This window comes from Loxodonta africana, chromosome 23 (assembly GCF_030014295.1).
Source record: "Loxodonta africana isolate mLoxAfr1 chromosome 23, mLoxAfr1.hap2, whole genome shotgun sequence".
Taxonomy (NCBI): domain Eukaryota; kingdom Metazoa; phylum Chordata; class Mammalia; order Proboscidea; family Elephantidae; genus Loxodonta; species Loxodonta africana.
This window is the reverse complement of record NC_087364.1, coordinates 64,056,925-64,077,164: the sequence shown is the minus strand read 5'-3', so window position 1 is coordinate 64,077,164 and position 20,240 is coordinate 64,056,925. Positions and strand designations below refer to the sequence as shown.

At 39.4% G+C, this 20,240-nt stretch overlaps 1 protein-coding gene across 8 annotated transcripts in view; it reads left to right on the top strand.

Moving 5' to 3' along the window:
• Positions 1-19,060, top strand: part of PLSCR4 (phospholipid scramblase 4) — a 76,698-nt gene extending 57,638 nt beyond the window's left edge. For 7 of the 8 annotated variants that reach the window (XM_003416217.4, XM_023555445.2, XM_023555443.2 and 4 more), the window contains 3 exons: positions 2,470-2,631; positions 4,469-4,627; positions 5,921-19,059. In XM_003416217.4, coding sequence (XP_003416265.1) covers positions 2,470-2,631; positions 4,469-4,627; positions 5,921-5,968 — 369 coding nt within the window. In that variant the 3' untranslated portion in view covers positions 5,969-19,059. Of the gene's footprint in view, positions 1-2,469; positions 2,632-4,468; positions 4,628-5,920 lie in introns of all 8 variants that reach the window. The other variant, XM_064275570.1, reaches the window with a different exon arrangement.
• The last annotated feature ends 1,180 nt before the right edge of the window (positions 19,061-20,240 follow it).

Sequence of the window (20,240 nt, the reverse complement as noted above, 5' to 3'; positions counted from 1 at the left end):
TTATGCAAACTGACAATAGTCATGTACATTTATCTAAATGTATCTGCTTATCTCTAGATAAGATATGGCTGAAATGTAAATGTATGCTGTTAGAATTGGAAGAGACTTAACATTTATGCTACCCATCACAGCCCAGACCTTTCTACAGATTAAAATAAAAAAAAAAAAAAGTTGCTGTTAAGTCGATTCAGACTCATAATGACCATAAAGACAGAGTAGAACTGCCCCATAGGGTTTCTAAGGAGCGATGGTGAATTCCAACTGCCGACCTTTTGGTTAGCAGCCGAGTTCTGAACCATCACTCCACCAGGTCTCCACAGATACAGAAAAGGAGGCTAGAAAAGACTAAGTGCCACATGAGGGTCTCATACTTGGTAGGTGTCAGTTCTGGAACTGGAAGTTATAGCTTGGTATAGTTAAAGTAAAGAGCCCTTGTGGCATAATGGTTCGAGCGATCTACTGCTAACTGGAAGGTCGGAGGTTCAAGACCACCAGCGGCTCCGCAGGAGAAAGATGTGGCAGTCTGCTTCTGCAGAGATTTACAGCCTTGGAAGCCCTGTGCTGTGGAGTTGCTATGAGGTGGAATCAAGTCCATGGCAGTGGGCTTGGATAGTTTGGTTACTCTTATGACTGTTTGCTTGCAGGGGAAAAAAGAAAAACAGTTTTAGAGAGGCCAACCAGAGTTTGAATGGCAGATATGCCACCTACTTAAATTTGGGCCATTTACTTCATCTCTTTGAGCCTCGGTGTTCTTATTCATAAAATGAGCAGAAGAGATTACTGTAACATTCAAATGACATATGAAGTACCATCCTTCATCAAATGTTAGTTTATTTACAAACTTTTGATTTCTTCACCTGTAAAGTAGAGATGATAATAGTACCTATTTCATAGGATTGCTTTTGAGGATTAAGTGGTAAATAAATACCAACAGCTTAGAACTGTGCCTACACACAGTAATCAGTGAATCAACCTTTGACCCACAACATTATCTACGTTTTTTCCCAGAATTCTTCAGTTTTATTTGTACTTATTTGTGTATGTGTGTGTGTATGTGAGTATGTGTATTTGGTTCTATGCAGTTTTATCACCTGTGTAGGTTCCTGTATCCCCCACCACAATGCAAATAAACAACAGTTCCACACCAGAAAAATCCCTTTTTATAACCACATCCACCTTCCTCACCACCTTCTTCTCTAACTTCTGACAATCACTGATCTTTGCTCCATTTTTATAATTTTGTCATTTCAAAATTTTATATAAATGGAATTATAGAACATGTAAGCTTTTGGCATTGGCTTTTTACACTCACTGTTGTTACCTTGAGCTTCATCTAAGATGTTGCCTGTATCAATAATTTATTCGTTTTTTATGGCTGAGTAGTATACTATAATATGAACTTCAAAAAAATTCATTTATTTTTTTACAATTTAGATGAGATCTTAGTTCTAAGAAGGTATCAAATTTATATGTATGCGTGTATGTATATATGAAGGATGATATCTTGATTTCACAATCAGTGAAGCTGAGTGGTTCTGCCTTATGATGACCTAGGGGACCCAAAATTCTTAGGAAAGGGGATATGACACCATAGAAATGGTCAGAGCTTTTACATTGGGCTTATACCAAATAATGTAATCTTAATGACCCTTTTTTTATCATAAAAGAGTAAGACCTTAGTTCTTCATGAAGGAATACTGTGAAGATAATTAAACTGAAAAAGGGTGGTAGATAATACTTTGTAAATCTAAAAAGGCTTTATGTACACACACACACATGCACACACACACACACTGTTGGTTTTACAGTGCACAGTTTTGGGGTGCCTCTTTTCTCTTTTGTTTTCTGTTATAATTGTTAGGTCTGAGCTTTGATTTCACCCTACTTAAAAGCTAGCATGTGAGCTTGTTACTGACTTACTGACTCATGGATTCCGTCAGAAGACAGGAGACTCTGAGATCAGAGACAAAGGACGTAATCATGGCACAGCAACCAATTTGAGCATCATTGTGTTTATATCAGTTCCCATGACTCCAAGTCCTACAGGGTCAACATGGAGGAATCCAGGTGACCACTATCTATGCAGCTTAGGCATGCTGACCTTAAGCAACTGGCCATTTTATAGCGAGCAGTAATTAATCAGTCCTACTTTGTCCTGAAGGGAGACATGACCTCATCCCTCAAGAGGGCTGTCTGCAAATACAACCCTAAGAAATAACCTAGGAAAGAGTGGTCTGGTCTTTGCGTTCTTGGCACACTCAGCAAGTCATATAGGAGTGAGAGAGACCTCTGGAAGACTCTGTTTCTTCAATCATCTCCCTAGTCCTAGCATGACTTAACACATCTAGGCTGTATGTGTATGCGTGTATGTGTATACGTATGTATGTGTATACATGTGTATGTGCTATACATATATACCCACACATACACGCATGTAACATCCTGCCCCTGTCCCGGCTTCATTTGCAGCTGGAGGTACAGTGTCCTCCTGGCGTATCCATTGGCTATGTTGCAGAGCACTGGAACCTGTGCAGGGCCGTTTACAGCATCCAAAATGAGAAGAAAGAGAATGTGATGGGAGTGCTTGGGCCGTGCGCAACCTATGGCTGTGGTTCTGATTCTGTTTTTGAGGTAACCTAAACTTAATCTGGAGCCCTTGTGACACAGTGGTTCAGTGCTTGGCTCCTAACCGAAAGGTAGGCAGTTAGAACCCACCAGCCACACCATGGGAGAAAGATGCAGCAGTCTGCTTCGGAAAAGATTTACAGCCTTGGAAACCCTACGGGGCAGTTCTACTCTGTCCTATAGGGTCGCTATGAGTTGGGATTAGACTTGACAGCAATGGATTTGTTTTTTTGGAATCTTAATCTAGTATTTCCTTACACACACTAATAGACCTCAGAATGATTTGATTTTAGATTTTTTTTTCCATGTGAATTAAATGTGGTTTACAAAATCACTTATAAAATGGGTAAAGTAAAATGAGGAGAGGGAACCAGTTGACATTAAATGAGTTTCAGATTACTGTTCATGGGTTGCTTGATTTCTAAAATGTGAGCTCCTTTATTATGATCTCACTGCTTAATAAAGATGGAAAGAGCAAGAAACCATTTAAAACATTAAGCCTTCTGAGAGTAAATAGCCAGACCTTATCCTTTAGTTTAAATTTGGCTGCATTTAATTAATCATTTTTGCCAAAGAGTCTGAGGTTGGGAATATTGGTACAGAATTGTCAGACCTTTCTATACTTGATCACAGAACCCATGGAGCACTCCTGAGACTGTGCAGGCTGCTTAGTTGTAGGATAAACATCTCTCTCCTTCCTCAGAAATAGGATGACAACGATAACGTGGATAAAATTCAGAAAAGAACATATTATAGTATTTTCTCAAAAAGTGAAAACACTTCCATTTTGTCTTTATCTCAGTGGCTACAAAATGATTCTTCATTACTCTACGAGTCTGATAAAGGATACATCTAGAAATATTTTTAAGGTTCCTTTCTGGATGTCTTGTAATCCAGTAAGGCTCATCATGTACGAAAATTGCTGATTCACATATTTCCTGTGGCATCCTATAAACTTTCCTCAGTTCTAAATTTACTTTATCATATCATTAAAAAATAAAAACTGTTACCATCAAATCGATTGCAATTCATGGTGATCCTATGTGTCACAGAGTATAACTGCTCCATTGGGTTTTCTTGGCTATAAACTTTATAGAAACAGTTTGCCAGACCTTTCTTCTGTGGGCTGGGGTGGAGGTCCAAACAACCAGCCTTTAGATTACCAGCCAGTCACAAACTGCTTGTATCATCCAGCCTCCTTAGTCATTGCTCATTTAATAAAAGGCAATTGACGAGAAATAGAAATTGTAGATAAGCCAAATTGTGGGGAGGAAGGGGATCGTTCCCCTCACCATGTGACACTGGGAATTAGCATTTGGGTATTTGTGCTGTGGCTAGGGTCAGGGTCTCTGTTTTAGAAGCTGAACTCTTTGGTGTCCTGGGATACCTTAAAGAAGACAGGGTGATTTTGGCCCCTGAAAACATGAATGATCATATGGAATTTATGAAGCGACAGTGCCAGGGCTCTCCTCTTTTCTGTAGTGGGTCTTTAGAATGGAAGAGACTCCCATGGTCTCCAGTCCCAACCCCTGGCCATATCAAATAGAATTTAAGAATCAATTCAAATTACAGTTCCTCCAGCCAGCTCCCCTCCATGACTCACTTTAGGATGAAGAAAGAGCATTGGCCTGAGACTAGCAAGATTCATCCCAGCTCAGGTATTAATCAATTGGAAGACACCTAACTTTTCCTAGCCTAAGGTTCTCATTTGAAATTATGTAATTATGTAGCCTTTCCCTGCACTCTATTTATGCTATTTCAGGGTCAACTGCTTCTAAATAGAAGAATAAAATGTATTTTAGTAACTTTCAATGGTCATACAGCCCCGTTCTTGTCTTTCTAGATCACATCCCTCGATGGTATGTTTACCCTCGGTGATATTACTAGGAAGTGGAACGGTTTGTTATCAGCCATGGCAGATGCTGACCACTTTGACATTCACTTCCCGTTAGACCTGGATGTAAAGATGAAAGCCATGATCTTCGGAGCCTGCTTCCTCATTGTAAGCTTCTTCCTTTTGAGTTATCCTGAAGGAACTGTTCTTTCTGCTGAGAAGCAGTTGTGGCATAGCGGGAAGGGAACTTTGGAACTTCAACACTTCCTGGCTGTGCCACTTCCTAGTTACATGGCTTTTGCAAAGTGCTTCATCTGCAAGCCTCAGTCTCCTCATCCATGAAATAGGGATGAAAACCCTTATTTTTCAGAGTTATGAATGTTAGCTATCATATATGCAAAGTGGCCAGCAGAGTGCTTGGAACGTGTTATGCATCTAGTGAACGGTAACTCTCATCATTGCATGCTCTTGGTCCTTCTCACCACTTAAAAATGCCTATCTTATGGTTCCTTAGTGAAATAAAGTAATTCCAAAGCTGGTTTCCTTCCCGCTCCTCCTTATTGTCTTGCCATCAGTGTATACCTTGGTGGTGGGCCATCCTTAAATTTGTCAGAATTCCACTGGCCTCTCCTGAAAGCTTTATGGTTAATGTTCTTAAATATGTAAGAATATTATATAAATAACAATGATAATATTTACCTTCATAACCTAATTAAAACATCCTAAAACCAAACCAAATTTGTTGCCGCCAAGTCGATTCCGACTCGTAGCGACCCTATAGGACAGAGTAGACTGCCCCACAGAGTTTCCAAGGAGTGCCTGGCGGATTTGAACTGCCGACCTTTTGGTCAGCAGCTGTAGCACTTAACCACTATGCCACCAGGGTTTCCAATAGCAGTTGATAAATTTGATACAGGATGTTTTTTCTTCATTTTAGCAATGAAAATTTAGTAAATCGGTATCAAAAATGGAAAGCTTTTGGCCACCATCAGTTCCAAGTTGGTAATTGCTGTTCTTCATATTAGATCCTCTTTATAAAGATTTTATTAGACTTATTTATTCTTAGCTTGAATGGGAGATTGCTTGATATTAAAAGTAGGGCTTTTGTTTTTAATATAATACTAATGATGAAAATGTTTTTCATTCCTGTAGTACTTTTCTGCTTTGTAAATTGTTGACACATGAATTACTTCTACCAACACATTACGTAAATTATTTTAAATGTAGCTAAAAGATATCCTAATACAATATGTCAGTTTATATAAAAACAGGACAATATCAAACTGTCCTCTTATTTAAAAAATTTCTTAATAATCCTTTAAATTTGATTACTCTTTAAAAAATTACTTTGCTCTAGTCATGTTTTCCTGTATACAGATTACTGTTAATCAAACAGAAGTTTTCTGCATAGACACCTATTAATTGATCAATATCTATACATAATTCTTTTTCTGATTCTAGGACTTCATGTATTTTGAAAGATCTCCAACACAAAATTCAGGAAGCTAGAGGGACACAGTCAATCAACAATTGTCGTCAATTAAAAAGATTTTTTTTAGTTGGATCGGGCCTACAGTCAACCCTCGGTGATTTGCAAGTATACTTCTCCGCTTTGCAGATTATTTTATGAGGTGTTAGCTTTGACAGGTAGGCTGAGAGTATGGGTGCAAGAACACAAAATAAATATGCGTTTCAACTGAGATCTGTCTACTTGGTGGACAGGCGTTCACCCTGAAAAAGCTCCAAGTCATTAACTAAGGAAACAAAGACACAATAGGCTTGAGAACACTGTCAACATGAGATCAGGGAAAATGAGTTCCAGAGCTCTTATATGTTGGCTTTTTAGAGCCTCTTTGTTGGAATAGAGGAAAGTGGTTTCCATCTCCAGCTTTCTCCTACCCTCTCCTCTCAGTCAGTACGACCTGTCACTGAAGACAAGCTCGATCCAGGTGAGAAGAACCATACTCTTCATCTTTAAAAACATGAAGGAAGACAGAAATTTTATTTTATTGTACACGGAACATTTTACTTGTGTTCCTATATCAAAACCCCTTTGCAAAGTTTACCAACTTTGATTGTATTACAAAATAAAACATGGATTATTTTTTATCCTAAGATTTATATTTTCCATGCACATTCCCTCATTCATTATCAAGGACAATCAGGAGCTGTCTATATATGGAAACAGGATCAGACTATCAGGAAAAGAGCTGACCATACTCTAGCAAAATCTCTGAGCAGTTAGGGACCTCAGGGCCCTTCTAAGAAGCTTGCATTTAATATATTTAACTTCTCTTGATCACTGATGCCTTACATATAAAATAAGAAGTTTGGACTAATCTCTAAGACTGCCTGTGTCTTCTTTGTCTCTCATTTGATAATGACACAGAGAAGGAGATAACAGTCGTATTTTTTTTTTTCAAGAAGAACCTTGGTTATTACGGTGCGTTCTGATGGCAAGAGTTGGAGTTTCGTTTTTCAAATTTTTAATGTGGCATTTTGTGTAGCACTTTATAAAATTGAAAACTACAAATTCTGACATTGCTTCACCGCTTTTTGTTTACATAATGGAGAAATCTGTATCTGTCCCAAGAAGAAAACAAAACAGAGCAGTCATACTATTGCTCCATGATCCCGGGCTTATCGATCAAGATTATATAGGATCTATACAGTGCCAAATAACCTTACCAGTTGTAATTGTTTGTATTAACTACAAGCATAGTGTATATGAAGTGAATATATTCCAATTAACTGACCTTTGTTGCACTTTAGCTTCCTATCTGGACTTGGGCTGTGTTCTTTCTCAACACAGCCAATATGTGGAATAGAAATATATTCTTCTGCTCGGTGTTAAACTAAAACAGCCTGAGTGTTGTGTGCTGCGGTTTTTCAGAGATGGGGGCTTAGCCCAGAATTCTTTTTGAAATGAAAGAAAGATGCCTCATTCTTGAGTTATATTCAACCTTTCATGGTAAAAGTTGTCTTCATGGTAAAAGTTTCTTGTAACTTTCATTTTTATAAGCTACTAACTTAAAAAAAAATTAAAGCTGTTGCTTTCTAAAACAGTAATTTTTCTGCCTTATATTTGTAAATGGAATTGCAGTCTTGAACAGACACATATATTGTTTGCTGTAATGACATATGATATTTTATATAGAAAATAAGGCAAGCAGTATTCAAAAAGCTTAGCTACATAAACTTTTCGTTTTTACTTTCTTGCATTCCATAGATTCAAAGACCTGCTGCATAATACTAAAAATATATATATTTAGCATAAGACGTAACATTTCGAATTTCTGCTTAAAGTTTTTGTGGTATTAACATGTCTTTTACAGTGACATTTTTCTATTTCTTTACAAAAAAAATACCAGGTAGTATGTATTTTTATACTATACTTCATATTATAATTCCTATATTTCTCAATGGTATTTCAGTGTATAGAATGGATCAGACTGATGTAAACCAAGGGGAAACTATTTTCTGAAACTTGAGTGTTTTCATGTTTCGTCATATTGTTTTTAAATAAATACAATACCGGTTAATAGTAAAGTACTGCGTCATTTTTTGACTTGCAGTTGAATCTTTGAATACGTTTTATCACAGGGGTTTTGGAAGTAATTTATTAATTATCAGGTGCATTCAGGAGCCTTGCTTTCTTGTTTAAGTGTAGAGCTAATGAAGTCTATTCTATAGTTTTTCATAGTGGTGACTATCTTCCTGATATAACTAAGTTATTTATAAGTGCTATTGCTAATTCATTTATTTAAGATGCACTTAAATAACAAGTATGAGATTCAGCATCAGGCTGCCATTCAGGAAAGCTGACAGAATTTGCAACTGTCTTTGAAGAATGCATTTTTTTAAAAAAATTTCTTAATAAACAGATTTTCCAGAAATTGAATAAAAAGATGGTTACCAGATTAATTTACTAGCTGGATTTCCCAACCACCTAGATGTTCAGTTCAGTCCAAGTATGGTTCCAGGGTATGGCAGCCTGCCCGGATTGGTATTTAACAGTTGGCTACATTTCAGTCCTTTTTTTTTAACTCTCAATGTTCAAGGTTTAACTTAATTTATACTGTGAGATGCAAGCTTGGGAAATCCATGGGTCTGGATTTAATAAACTAAGATGGAATTCAGCTGTGTGGCTATGGACAGCTAATGTTGAGTGGATCTTTTTCTCGTAACTTGGTTGACCTACACAGAGCACGCATTTCCCATTTGTTTGAAGGCTGCTTAAATGGTAGAGCTCAGAAAAGAAAAACAAAAAAAGATGCATTCCAGCTCTCATCCAAGTGGGGCAAGATACTATGTTACCTGACTGCATCTAGCGTGGTGAATAACAGTGTGTGATAGGCATTTGGTCACTGTCTACTAAAGGAATAAAAACACAGTTGGTGGATATGTTTCTGAAAATTATAGTAACCTAAAGAAAAAAGTTTCGCCATCCATTTCAGTCCTTCATTCTATCAACAACTACTTCATTGAGCATCTACTAAGTACAGGCACTCTGCTATTTCTGAAGGCAGAAAAATACAAAGATGAGAAATACGCAGTCACTGTTTCTCAGGGTCTCCCAGTCTAGTGGAGGAGACAGACTTGCAGCTTAGCAGAAGACACATCCTTGAGGACCCTAAGGGACATGCATCCAATGAGCTACTGACACACTCATTAGGGGCCATGTGACTAGCACCATCTCCAGTGTCATACAGTGCATCTCTGTTCCGTTTCATCAGTGAAGCCTGGCAGGCTGTATTATACAGACTTCCTGGAACTGCTGGAGGTAACATGTATTTTTACAGTCATGTTCACAAGCTGATTACATGCTAAGTGCAATTACAAAGGTCAATTTAATAAATTTTCATTAAAAAAGTACACACAGTATCTGATACATCTAAGATGCTCCAAGAATATTTGTTGAATGAATGAACGAATGGAAATCCTAATATGTGTAAGATACTATGCTAAGTGTCCCAGGAGACCAGATAAACAGGTAGTCCTCTGTCCTTCAGCAAAGACAAAACTTAAGTACATAAATAATAGTACCCCAAATCTAAACAAAAATTATTGCCATAAAATAAAGGCAAAGTATTTTGTTTGAAAATATATATATTACTAGATTTTTTTACAATCACGTGATGAAGTAGATGTCAATCCCATTTTTCAGAGGACAAAGCTAAAATTCTTCAGGAGGTAAGAGTAAGAAGATGGGGTTGCTGAGGGCTTTCTTCCTCGGCTCTAACTACAGAGCTGACCAGTGCCAAGTTTCCCACCAGATACCTGCTGAGGCAACTGCCTGCCTTAACCCTGCTGATTTCCTGGTTGCTGGAAGTAGGAGGCTGGTGGTGAGTATTCACTGGTATGGAGACGGGGTTGAGGGAGGTTCTAGGGCTGGGGTGACGGAGTGGCTCTGCTATAAAATCAAACACAAAAACCCACGGCCGTCAAGACGGTTCTGACTCGCAGTGATCCTGTAGAACGGAGTAGACCTGCCCCATAGGTTTCCAAGGAGCGGCTGGTAGATTAGAACTGCCGATCTTCGGGGTTAGAAGTCTGTCTCTTAGCCACTGTGCTACCAGGGCTCTAGAACCCACCGGAAGTAGGTATCAAATCCTAAAAACATGTCTTGGAATTAAATAGTTTTAATTGTTGCCCGTTAAAATTTCCTGGAGTTCTTAGTTCTGCTGCTTCGCAACAAAGGAGCCACATGTGAAAGCAGGTAAATTTAAATGAGTCATTGCTAGGTTTACCTCAGGATTTGATTCCGGGCCAGATGGCTATGCATCTGGGCACATTTGGAGAAAAGTCAGCCTAATGAGGTAACTGGGATTCTGTGACCTGGCTGTAGTAATGACACTGATGATGAGGACCACAAGAGCAGCTAACCCTTTTTAATGCTTCTGATATTCCAGGCACAGTTCTAGTTTTAGTGACTTTTCATACATTAACTCTTTTAGTTCTTACATCAACCCTATGTGATAGATTAATAATTCCCATTTTACGGATGAGAAAACAGAGGTTAGGTATCTTGCACAAGGCCATCCAGCTAGCTCTAAGTCAGCAAAGCCATTATTTACAGCTGGCTTCAGAGGCTAGTTAGCCATTAAACCATGCTGCCTCTCGCCTGTGTGTTATTTCTGATTTCTGTGTGTGTTAACACAGAAATACAGGAGAAATATAGGAAAATGGTGGCATATGTCCTCATGTGTTTTCAAGTTCAGGATTATGGCGGGCAAACCCATGAGGCTCAGACAAGTTTTTACCTGAGAGTATGCTTTCTCCAGGGAGGTTTTCTTTTGCTTCTGCTACTGCTGTTACCAATGGAAGGCCACATCTTACATTCTTATTTTGGTTTGGTATTACCCACAGTCGTGTGTATATTTTAAATATGAACCCAAAAGCAATGAGGACAGATGATCTTTGCGAATCTCAGGGAAGATATTTTTCCCTACTAGCACAGGCCAAACTAGACGTGCTTTCTCTTAATCTCCATTAATCTGTCAGTGATTTTTTCCCCAGTCCTTCTTTATACAGATGTGTGTTCCTTTGCAGGCTCTACCTTATGGGAGGTCTCAGCTTCAGTACTCCTTCTTGCTTAGGCCCTCACCACTCGCCTTTCCTTGGTTGGTGGAATCAGACTGATTCCCTTGCTGAGGGCAATTGGCAACTCCCTGCCTCATGGAAGCCAGAGGAAGTCTGCCTCTGTGTGATGTTCAGAGTGTTCCTTTCTTTTTTTCTTTCTTTTTAATCTTACTTTCCCAGGAGCTAAACTTTTCATTTAAACAGCTTATACTTTAGTGAGACTCCCTAGGTGTCTTATAACAAGGGGGTTTCAAGGTTGTCTAGTTTCCAGCGTTGCCAGAAGTGCATGTGTGACGTATTTGTTGGAACAGCACATGAGTTTTAGGATGAAATATTCAAGACAACATGATTTAACATTAAAAAAAAAAAAAAAAAAAGCCTGTTGCCATGGAGTCAATTTCACCTCATTGGAGAGACCCCATGTGTTACAGAGTAGAACTGCCCTATAGGGTTCTTTATGGAAGCAGATCACCAGGCCTATCTTCCGAGGTGCTGCTCGGGGAGTTTGAACTGCCAAACTTTAGTAGTAGAGCGCCAATCGTTTGCACTACCCACGGACCTTAAACAAATATAGCAGTTAAAATGATTTTAAATTTGCCAATTATTGCTAGATTTTGGGCGTAATTTGCAACTAAATACGTTGTTTTCTATTTGAGATGACATACGCTGTGTCTTATATCGCATCAAGAACTTCGGATTCTCTGAAAATGCGTTCAGTGTTTCTAATACCGTGTTGTCAGATGAAAGATACTCATTTAATATGGTGCTGGCAGCTGTTCTTCAATTCAGGCGTACATCAATATATTTTGGGAAATTACAGAAACAATCTTTTCCTTGAAAAGTTTTGTAAACATGTTTGCTCAAACTGTCTTAGCCAAAAATCACTGAACATAATTTGAGTTTTAATGTTTTCAATGTTAACAGACATAAGTAAATAAAGTTAGAAATTAGACAGTTTTTAGGAACTCTTGATTATGCAGGGATTGGCAGAGGAAAAGTGCAAGAGAGGTCATTAGAAAAAAAAAAAATCTGCGTTTTTTTTTTCCTCCACGTCAGAAAGCTGAATAAAAGTCTCCAGTAGGGGGCAGCACCAGCTCATGGATTTGCCATTTTCACTGCTCGCTTTCTGTGAGTGACACCAATTGACAGATACAGGAGGAAGACACAAATCTTTTTTACCCTGGTCAGGCTGTTTTGAGGATTTGGCTATGTTCTCCTGCAGCAACGGGTGTATAGAATGGTGCAGAATCACTTACCCTCACTATCTCAGGTGGAGCTGAAAAATCAGAGGGTGCCCCGGTGAGGTTTGCCCATGCAAAACTTGACTATAAATAGGAAGGAGTCTTCTTAATACAAGGAGCCCTGGTGGCACAGTGGTTAAGCTGCTAACCAAAAGATCGGTAGTTCAAATTCACCAGTTGTTCTGAGGGAGAAAGGTGTGGAAGTCTGCTTCCATAAAGATTTACCACCTTGGAAACCCTGCGGGACAGTTATACTCTGTCCTGGAGGATCGCTAGTGAGATGGAAATCAACTCGACGGCAACAAGTTTTTATCCTTCATGTGGGTAATTCCTGACCGTTCAATTCTCTCCTCTCTCGATTCTCAAATGAACCAAGTCTTCTGCCCATTTTCCCAAAATGTAAAAGAACTCCAAAGCAGTGTGATCCGAACTTGTTTCAATAAAGGAATAGATGCAGAGTTGTTTTCTACTTGAGTGGTGTAAGACAACGATGAAGAGACTCCACTATTTAAAACTCGTCTACCTGAATCCAGTAGGATTTTCAGGCTTCCAGATTTTTCCAATAAAATACAAACTACTCCCAGTACAGAATGCATTGTCACATCACAAACAAATTCCTGCAGAGGTGAGTGAGATAGACTGACAGGGTAGGCTAGGTTATGCTGTGGTGACAAGTAACCCCAGTCTTGTGGCTTAAAGGAAATCTTAACCCCTATAACTGCAGTTATGATCCCATTTGGAAGTGGGTTTCCTTTCTTATATTAATGAGACAGGATTAGTGTAGGGTGTGTCTTAAGTCAATCTCTTTTGAGACATAAAAAAGATTAACAAGCAAGCAAGAAAAGCAGAGATGAGGGAAGAGAAATGTTAAGTCACATAAAGATCACCCAGGAACAGAAGTTCAAGGAGATGAGAGCCTTCTTCCAGAGCAGCCAGGGAGAGAAAACCTTCCCTTAGATCTAGCACCCTGAATTCAGGCTTCTAGCCTCCTAAACGGTGAGAAAATAAATTTGTTTGCCATAGCCAACTACTTTTGATTGTAATAGCAGCACTAGATAACTAAGACACTGACACGCTTGGGGTCACCAGGAGTCGGAATTGACTTGATGGCAACTGGCTAGGTGTTTGGGGTTGGCTCCTCCTGGTTGCACATTAGAGCCACGTGGAATACTTTGAAAACTCCCCAGGCCCTGGCCTAATCCCACAGGAGCTGCATCAGAATCTGGAGTTCCTCAGGGGATGGCAACGTGTGGCAAGGCCAGGAACAGCTGCTGCTGCCCGAAGGTCTCCAGGATGGTTCCTCTGATTTGCATGTAACCTGGTGGAATAAACGTCCTTGCTTTCATCCATGTCTCAGCCAGATGAATAGTGTTGCTAGATGAAATACAGGACAGCCAGGTAAATTTGAATTTCACGTATACTTTCTTAGTAAACGCATGTCCCACGTAATATTTGAAATTTACTTATACAAAAGAGTTATTCATTGCTTATCCCAAATGCAAATTTAATTGAGCTTATCCTGTATTTGTGAAATTTGACAGCCCTACAAACAAAGTGCAAATGGTACTCCAAAAATCACTGAGTAGTGTATATCTTCATGTATGTAAAGATTCCTGGTAGTACAAATGGTTTGTGCTCAACTATTAACCTAAGGGTTGGAGGTCTGAACCTACCCAGCCGTACCACAGAAGAAAGGCCTGGCAATCTGCTTTCATAAAGATTACAGCTAAGACAATCTTATGGAGCAATTCTACTTTTTAACACATGGGGTTGCCATGAGTCAGAATCCGCTGGACAAGCTATGGTTTGGTTTTGTTGTTTGTTTCACTATGTAAAAGAGCTTTTCAGGAGACTGATTACTTGAGGAGGATGCAAAAAGAGATCCCCGTGCTAATGGCCACTTGTTATTGGGTGTCCTTGAGTTGATTCCAACTCATAGCAATCCTATATGACAGAGTAGAACTGCTCCTTAGGGTTTCCTAAGCTGTAATCTTTACGAGAGCGGATCACAAGGTCTTTTCGCCCAAGGAGCTACTGGTGGGTTCGAACCTCTGACCTTTTGATTGGCAGCCAAGAGCTTAACTTTTGCACCACCAGTGCCTAGCAAAGCATCCTAAAAGGCTATGTTCATTTCTCTTCCCTGAGAGTCCTAGGCTTTATAACAGCCAACTTAGCTTCTTTGTTGGATTCCACCATCCAGCTGTCCAAAACTCCTCTCTTATTCTACCCCACCTTCATAGTTTCCTCCTTTTGACCAATGAAGCCTACTTTCAGTTTTTATTGAACCACACAGAAACAGTTCTAATCTAAGAAAACACACAGATGGGCTGGTCAAGGGGTGTGTGTGTGTGTGTACTGTTATGACTCTTGCTCCATGTATCATCCCACTTTTATTCATGTGGGAATCTAGTCATCAAGGTAGAGCCAACCAGTGTTAAACTAGGCTTTTTGGAAAATTTGTCTCCTGAATGCTGCTTTCAGTGTCCATTTCAAACCTAAGCCACAGGGGCTCCTTCTGTAAACAGTCTATTGAAGAGAAAGAAGGACTTTTATCTCTGCCAACTTGTAAACTCCATTTTCTAGATTCCTCCATTAACCACACAAATTGCCACCATTGATAACAAATATACAACAAAAGGACATCAGACCCTTGAATTGTAACAGTGTCTAATGTTCATTTGGGAGTGGGGAAGCAGCTATCCCATAAGTATTGGGTGCTTTCTGCAGAGACGTTGTGATGTGTAACTGAGTGCATTAGACTCTCTGGGGCCAGACATTGATTTGAGTCCAGCAATGGGCTTTGCAAACCGAGTGATCTTAGGCTAGAGATGATGCTCAGTGCTGCTCCACTTTTTGACCTGTGAAATTAAACTCAAGATGCCTGCCTTATTTTCATCGCTGTGTTACTGTGGTAATTAGAATGCGATAATATATGTGAAGAAGACTGAACCATGCAAATACTAGCATTTATATTAGGTGAAAGAAAAGAAGGAAGAGCAGGAACAGAACTTGTTTTGCTCTATACAAGAAAGCTTACAGGCTCTTCTGTAGTCCCTTATGAGCTATCAAAGTAAACTGACCCCAAAATACCCTCAAGGGATAAAAGAAATGTCTGGTTAGAAGGCCAACTGTAAGCACTGATTTTTAAGGAGGAGAAAAAAAAAGATAAGTGCCAAGCCATAAAACTTACCCTTTTTGTGGCTCCTGGCATCATAACTGGGGATTGTGGATTTGTTAAATACTCATGTTCCCTGCCCTTGGTTAGATGGAAGCATTAAGTCATCAGAAATGAAGGCTGAGTCACAAACTTATGCAAAGATCCCAAAGCCTGAGTGGCAAAGTAATGAAATGGAAACAATGTGTATGGATGCCATGTGTCCATATGTCTCTATCAGCTAATTTAAGGCAGACCTTCCAACTGGTTCATTCCAGCTTGAACCCCTGAGAGAATTTGCATTTCCACCCCAGATATACTGAATCAGAATCTACCTGGGGATCTTGATAAAATTCTTATGTATAAAAATTTTTATGTATACGTAAGAATCACCTGGGGATCTCCTTAAAATGTAGATTCTGATTCAGTACATCTGGAGAAGAAATGCAAATTCTCAGAAGTGGTTTGAACCAGAATGAATGGTTTGAAGCCCTGGTTTAAAGTCCCCCTTAGGGGTGGGGATCTCCTAAGGTGTCTATTGTTCATAAAGTTTGGACATAATTTTTTGAAAATATCACCCCAAACTACAAAATTGAGGTTGTGCTAAAAACTTAAGGTCTCATTTGAATCACTCACCACATTCATTCCTTTATCTAGAGTCTACCATCAAAGAGGAGTTACCAGATCAAGTCACTCTGGATCCTAAAACCCTCCTCCCTTGGCTTTCCATTGCCTGCGAGTCTAAAGCAAGCTCTGTCTCCACTCAGGGTCCTATATCTTTTGTCCCAGATTTTAAGATAGTTAACACCTTCTCTTCTTACGGCGCTTTCTCAGAAAGGCCAGGCCAGTCTGTCTAAAATATTTTCACTTCCCCGGGCCATTCTCCACTTCTTCTCAGCACTTGCCACCATCAGAAATACCATCGGTTTATTTTTTCACAGTAAGTTCTGAGAAGGCAGGGTTCTTGTGTATCATGTTTACCACTCTATCCACACAACCCACAGCAGTGACTAACAGGAAACAGAGACCAAATGAATGTTGAGTAAATGCCATTGAATACATACAAAATAGCCCCTAGAGAGAGAAATTCAAAAGAATTTCAAAGGACATGGATAAGAATAACGTCATTAGAATGATTGTGTCCTGTGTCTAGTCATCATGACTCCCTGGAAGGAGACACAGCATGTTTGGAACCATCCACTGGCCATAAGAAACCTTTTATTTACCAATCTTCTACATTATATATTCAGCTTGACTCCCTGTTGTGTTCTTCTAAATCTTTTAGGAAGAGACATTTGATTTCTGTCCTGGGATAAAACCTGGGAATCTTTTTTCTCCTCATCTGTTTTGTCTCCGGAGCCCTCTTGGTTAGTTCCCATGAGGTGGCTGGGGTTAGGGAGATGGACTCTAAAAGACAGGATGTGCCAAGAGCAGGGACGGATTATCCCATAAGCAAGGTATGCACAGGCTTACTCGTGCTTACTTACTAATCTGTAATGCACAATTTCACCTGGCAATCTTCTCCTGTAAAGATTTACAGCCTGTCCTACAGGGTTGCTATGAGTCAAAATCAACTTGGCCGCACACAACAACAACAACATATCAGCTGGCATTCCCAAAGTTCATTTTGGTCTGGTTATCTCATCTAGCTATGCCTTTTATTATCGGCTCTCTTTTAATTATCCTTTTAGAGAGAGGATTCTAAAGGCAGGAAAAACATCAGATTGTAATTTGGACTCAGGAAAAACTGATTATCTGTTGGTTGTAAGAAATTATATGATTTGAGAAACAGTTTTTGTTAAAACTACTACTGAATTTCAGTTAAATTTTTAGATTTAATGCTCAACACATTTTATGTTTAAAATATTTTAAATGCACTCTAAAGGTTCCTGAATACACAAATGCAGTTATAAATTATCCGCTGTCTAGGAAACTGGTTAGGCGTATAGTTTTACACAAGTGAGTCTCAAGGTGTGGTGATGCCGGTATAGTAGGCCTGTACATGTGTAATTTGTCATCTGGCTCCATCCATCACAAGAACAGCCAAGTAAACAGTTGCACCTCCAACTAGAGTTTCTACAGCTCTCGCTGTGTGGAGACTCCTAACCAAGACTTACGTATTCACGATGGCCCCAGGAACTGTAAAAGATCTGATCTTTAAGCTATGGGGATTTTAAAGAATTGAAGCCGCCATATTGTTTCTTTATGAGAAATGTTTGAAAATATTTAAATTATTTCATAAGGAAGCTTTTACATTTTACTTTATATAAAATTTTAAATTTCAGTAGTCTTAAGAATAAAACACTCAACTCATTCACTCAAAAGAATTTGCCTTCTAGCTTTTGTTGGTATAAAATTTAATTATTTGAACACGCAGCCACAAAATCTTTTGCTTCTAAGTCAAAGAGAAACCCTCCAGACTGTATGCTCTGTATTTTCTGCAAGTTTTCTGGGGAATACATGCACAAAATATCTTAACTATGAGTAGATATTTGCATACCATAAAGCACTTTTTCGTAAAGAAGTTATTGCAAAATTAAATAAGTATGGATTATTTTCCCCTTGGAAAATTAAGGAATCACTGCCTCAAAATTGAATGGGAAACTTTCATTGAAAAAAAATGCCACATGGTAATGCTTTATTTGCTGAGTTCGATGCTGAGTATATGAATATTCGTTGTATTATTCTTTATGTTTTTAAGCATCGCACATAAAATTTATTTACAATAAAGTTTCGAGAAAGCTATATAACAATACTTATATAATTAAATAATAAACTCACTGCTGTCAAGTTGATTCCGTCTCGTAGCAACCCTGTAGGACAGTGTGGAGTGCTCCATAGGGTTTCCAAGGAGCAGCTGGTGGGTTCCAACTGCCGAGTTTCTGTGGTTAGCCTGAGCTCTTAACCACTGCACCACCAGAGCTCCATATAATTAAATAGCTGCTTCTAAATGTACGTAGATAGTGTGTATTGAACTACTATCCCATCCCAGGGACAGCTGGACCTTTTTAGTGCCCACCCAACGAAAGGTTACAGCAACTACTGAGAGGAAAAAAAAAATCTCAAGAATGGTATAGTGGAAACAAACAAAATCTTATTTTAATTCTATTCACTTTATGAGTTTGAACTGTCTTGGACTTTATCTAAAAAGTGGTATCCCCTGCAATCAATTCTCCATGCAGTAGTTGGAATGATACTTTGCAAAGGAAAATCTGATCTTGTTTCAAACTCTTCTGTGGCTTCTGACTGACATTGGTATACAGGCCAGATCTTCACCCCAGCCTTCAATTCCCTGCTCTGCTCATCTCCTCCCCACCAACTCCCAGCCCCTGGTCACTTATCTACTCCCATCTCCTGACTCACCTCCCTTGCTCACAGTGGGACAGCAACTTGGGTTGTTCTTCTACCTTATCACATTCAAACTTGTTAGTTCTCCTGCCCAGAACTCTCTCTCCTTTGTCTAGTGAAATCCTACTCACTTTTCAGGTCTTTGTTGAGGTATTTTCTCACCCAAGCCTTCCCGGGTCAGATTAGCCCTCCATACCTGCCCACCTCGGGGCACTTTGTGATCCCCACTTTTATGACATGCACCTTGCTTATGTTTTTTTTTTTTTCAGCCTTTGTCCACTCTTACAAGTTGTAGGTTCCATGAGGCTCAGGAATGTTTATATTAGTTGAGCACACTTTAGTCCCACTACCCAGGGTATACACACTGCTCAGAACTTACAAAGCAATGAATGTATTTGGTGTGTAATAAAGCATCAAAATGGCCTTAATAAAAGGTGCATTCATCCAGTCCCTGAGGGCCACAGTAATTGATTTCAAACACCCTCTGGCACATTTCATTTCATTGAGGGGAAGCATGAATGGATCAGGGCAGTTTAGTTGGACCATAAATACGTCTCTAGGGACAGATAAAATAAGCATAGATTATCTACAAAGACTTCTTAAAACATTTCCTCTCCGATCACATAATTCACATAGATTAAATTGTACTGAGGTGTTATTGCATACAGTGAAAAGCACAAAACTTAAGTGTACAGTTCAACCAGTGTTATTGAGTACCAATCAAGATAGAGAATATTTCCAGCTCACAGACAATCCCCCCACCATCTGGTTCTAGACACAGCAAGTGTTCTGATTTCTATCCCCAGTTGAATATTAGAAACAAAAATTAAAGGTGCTACCAATACAGGCAGGCACATGGATAAGTCTCAGAAATATTAGGTTGAATGAAATAAGTTGGACAAAAGAGAGCACACAGTATGATTCCATTTATATGAGTAATCAGATTTTAAAATGCTTCTTCAGCACAATTTGGGCTGCCCCAGGTGCCAGTAAGAAGCCCTGGTGATTTAGTGCTGAAGTGCTATGGCTGCTAATCGAAAGGTTGGCAGTTCGAATCCATCAGGCACTTCTTGGAAACCCTAAGGGGGCATTTCTACTCTGTCCTATAGGATCACCATAAAAAAATCAAACCAAACCCAGTGCGGTCGAGTCATTCCGACTCATAGCGACCCTATAGCACAGAGTGGAACTGCCCCATAGAGTTTCCAAGGAGAGCCTGGAGGATTTGAACTGCCAGCCCTTTGGTTAGCAGCCGCAGCACTTAACCACTAAGCCACCAGGGTTTCCAGGGGCTCTGTAAGTCAGATTCAACTCCATGGCAATGGGTTTGGTTTTGGTGTTTTATGTGCTGATATGGGCCCGCTCTGCACTAGGGGGCACAAGTAAATTCTAGCTCTTCGTGCCTCAGAGATGTGCACATGGGACATTATTTTCAAAATAAAGATGTTAATTTAAA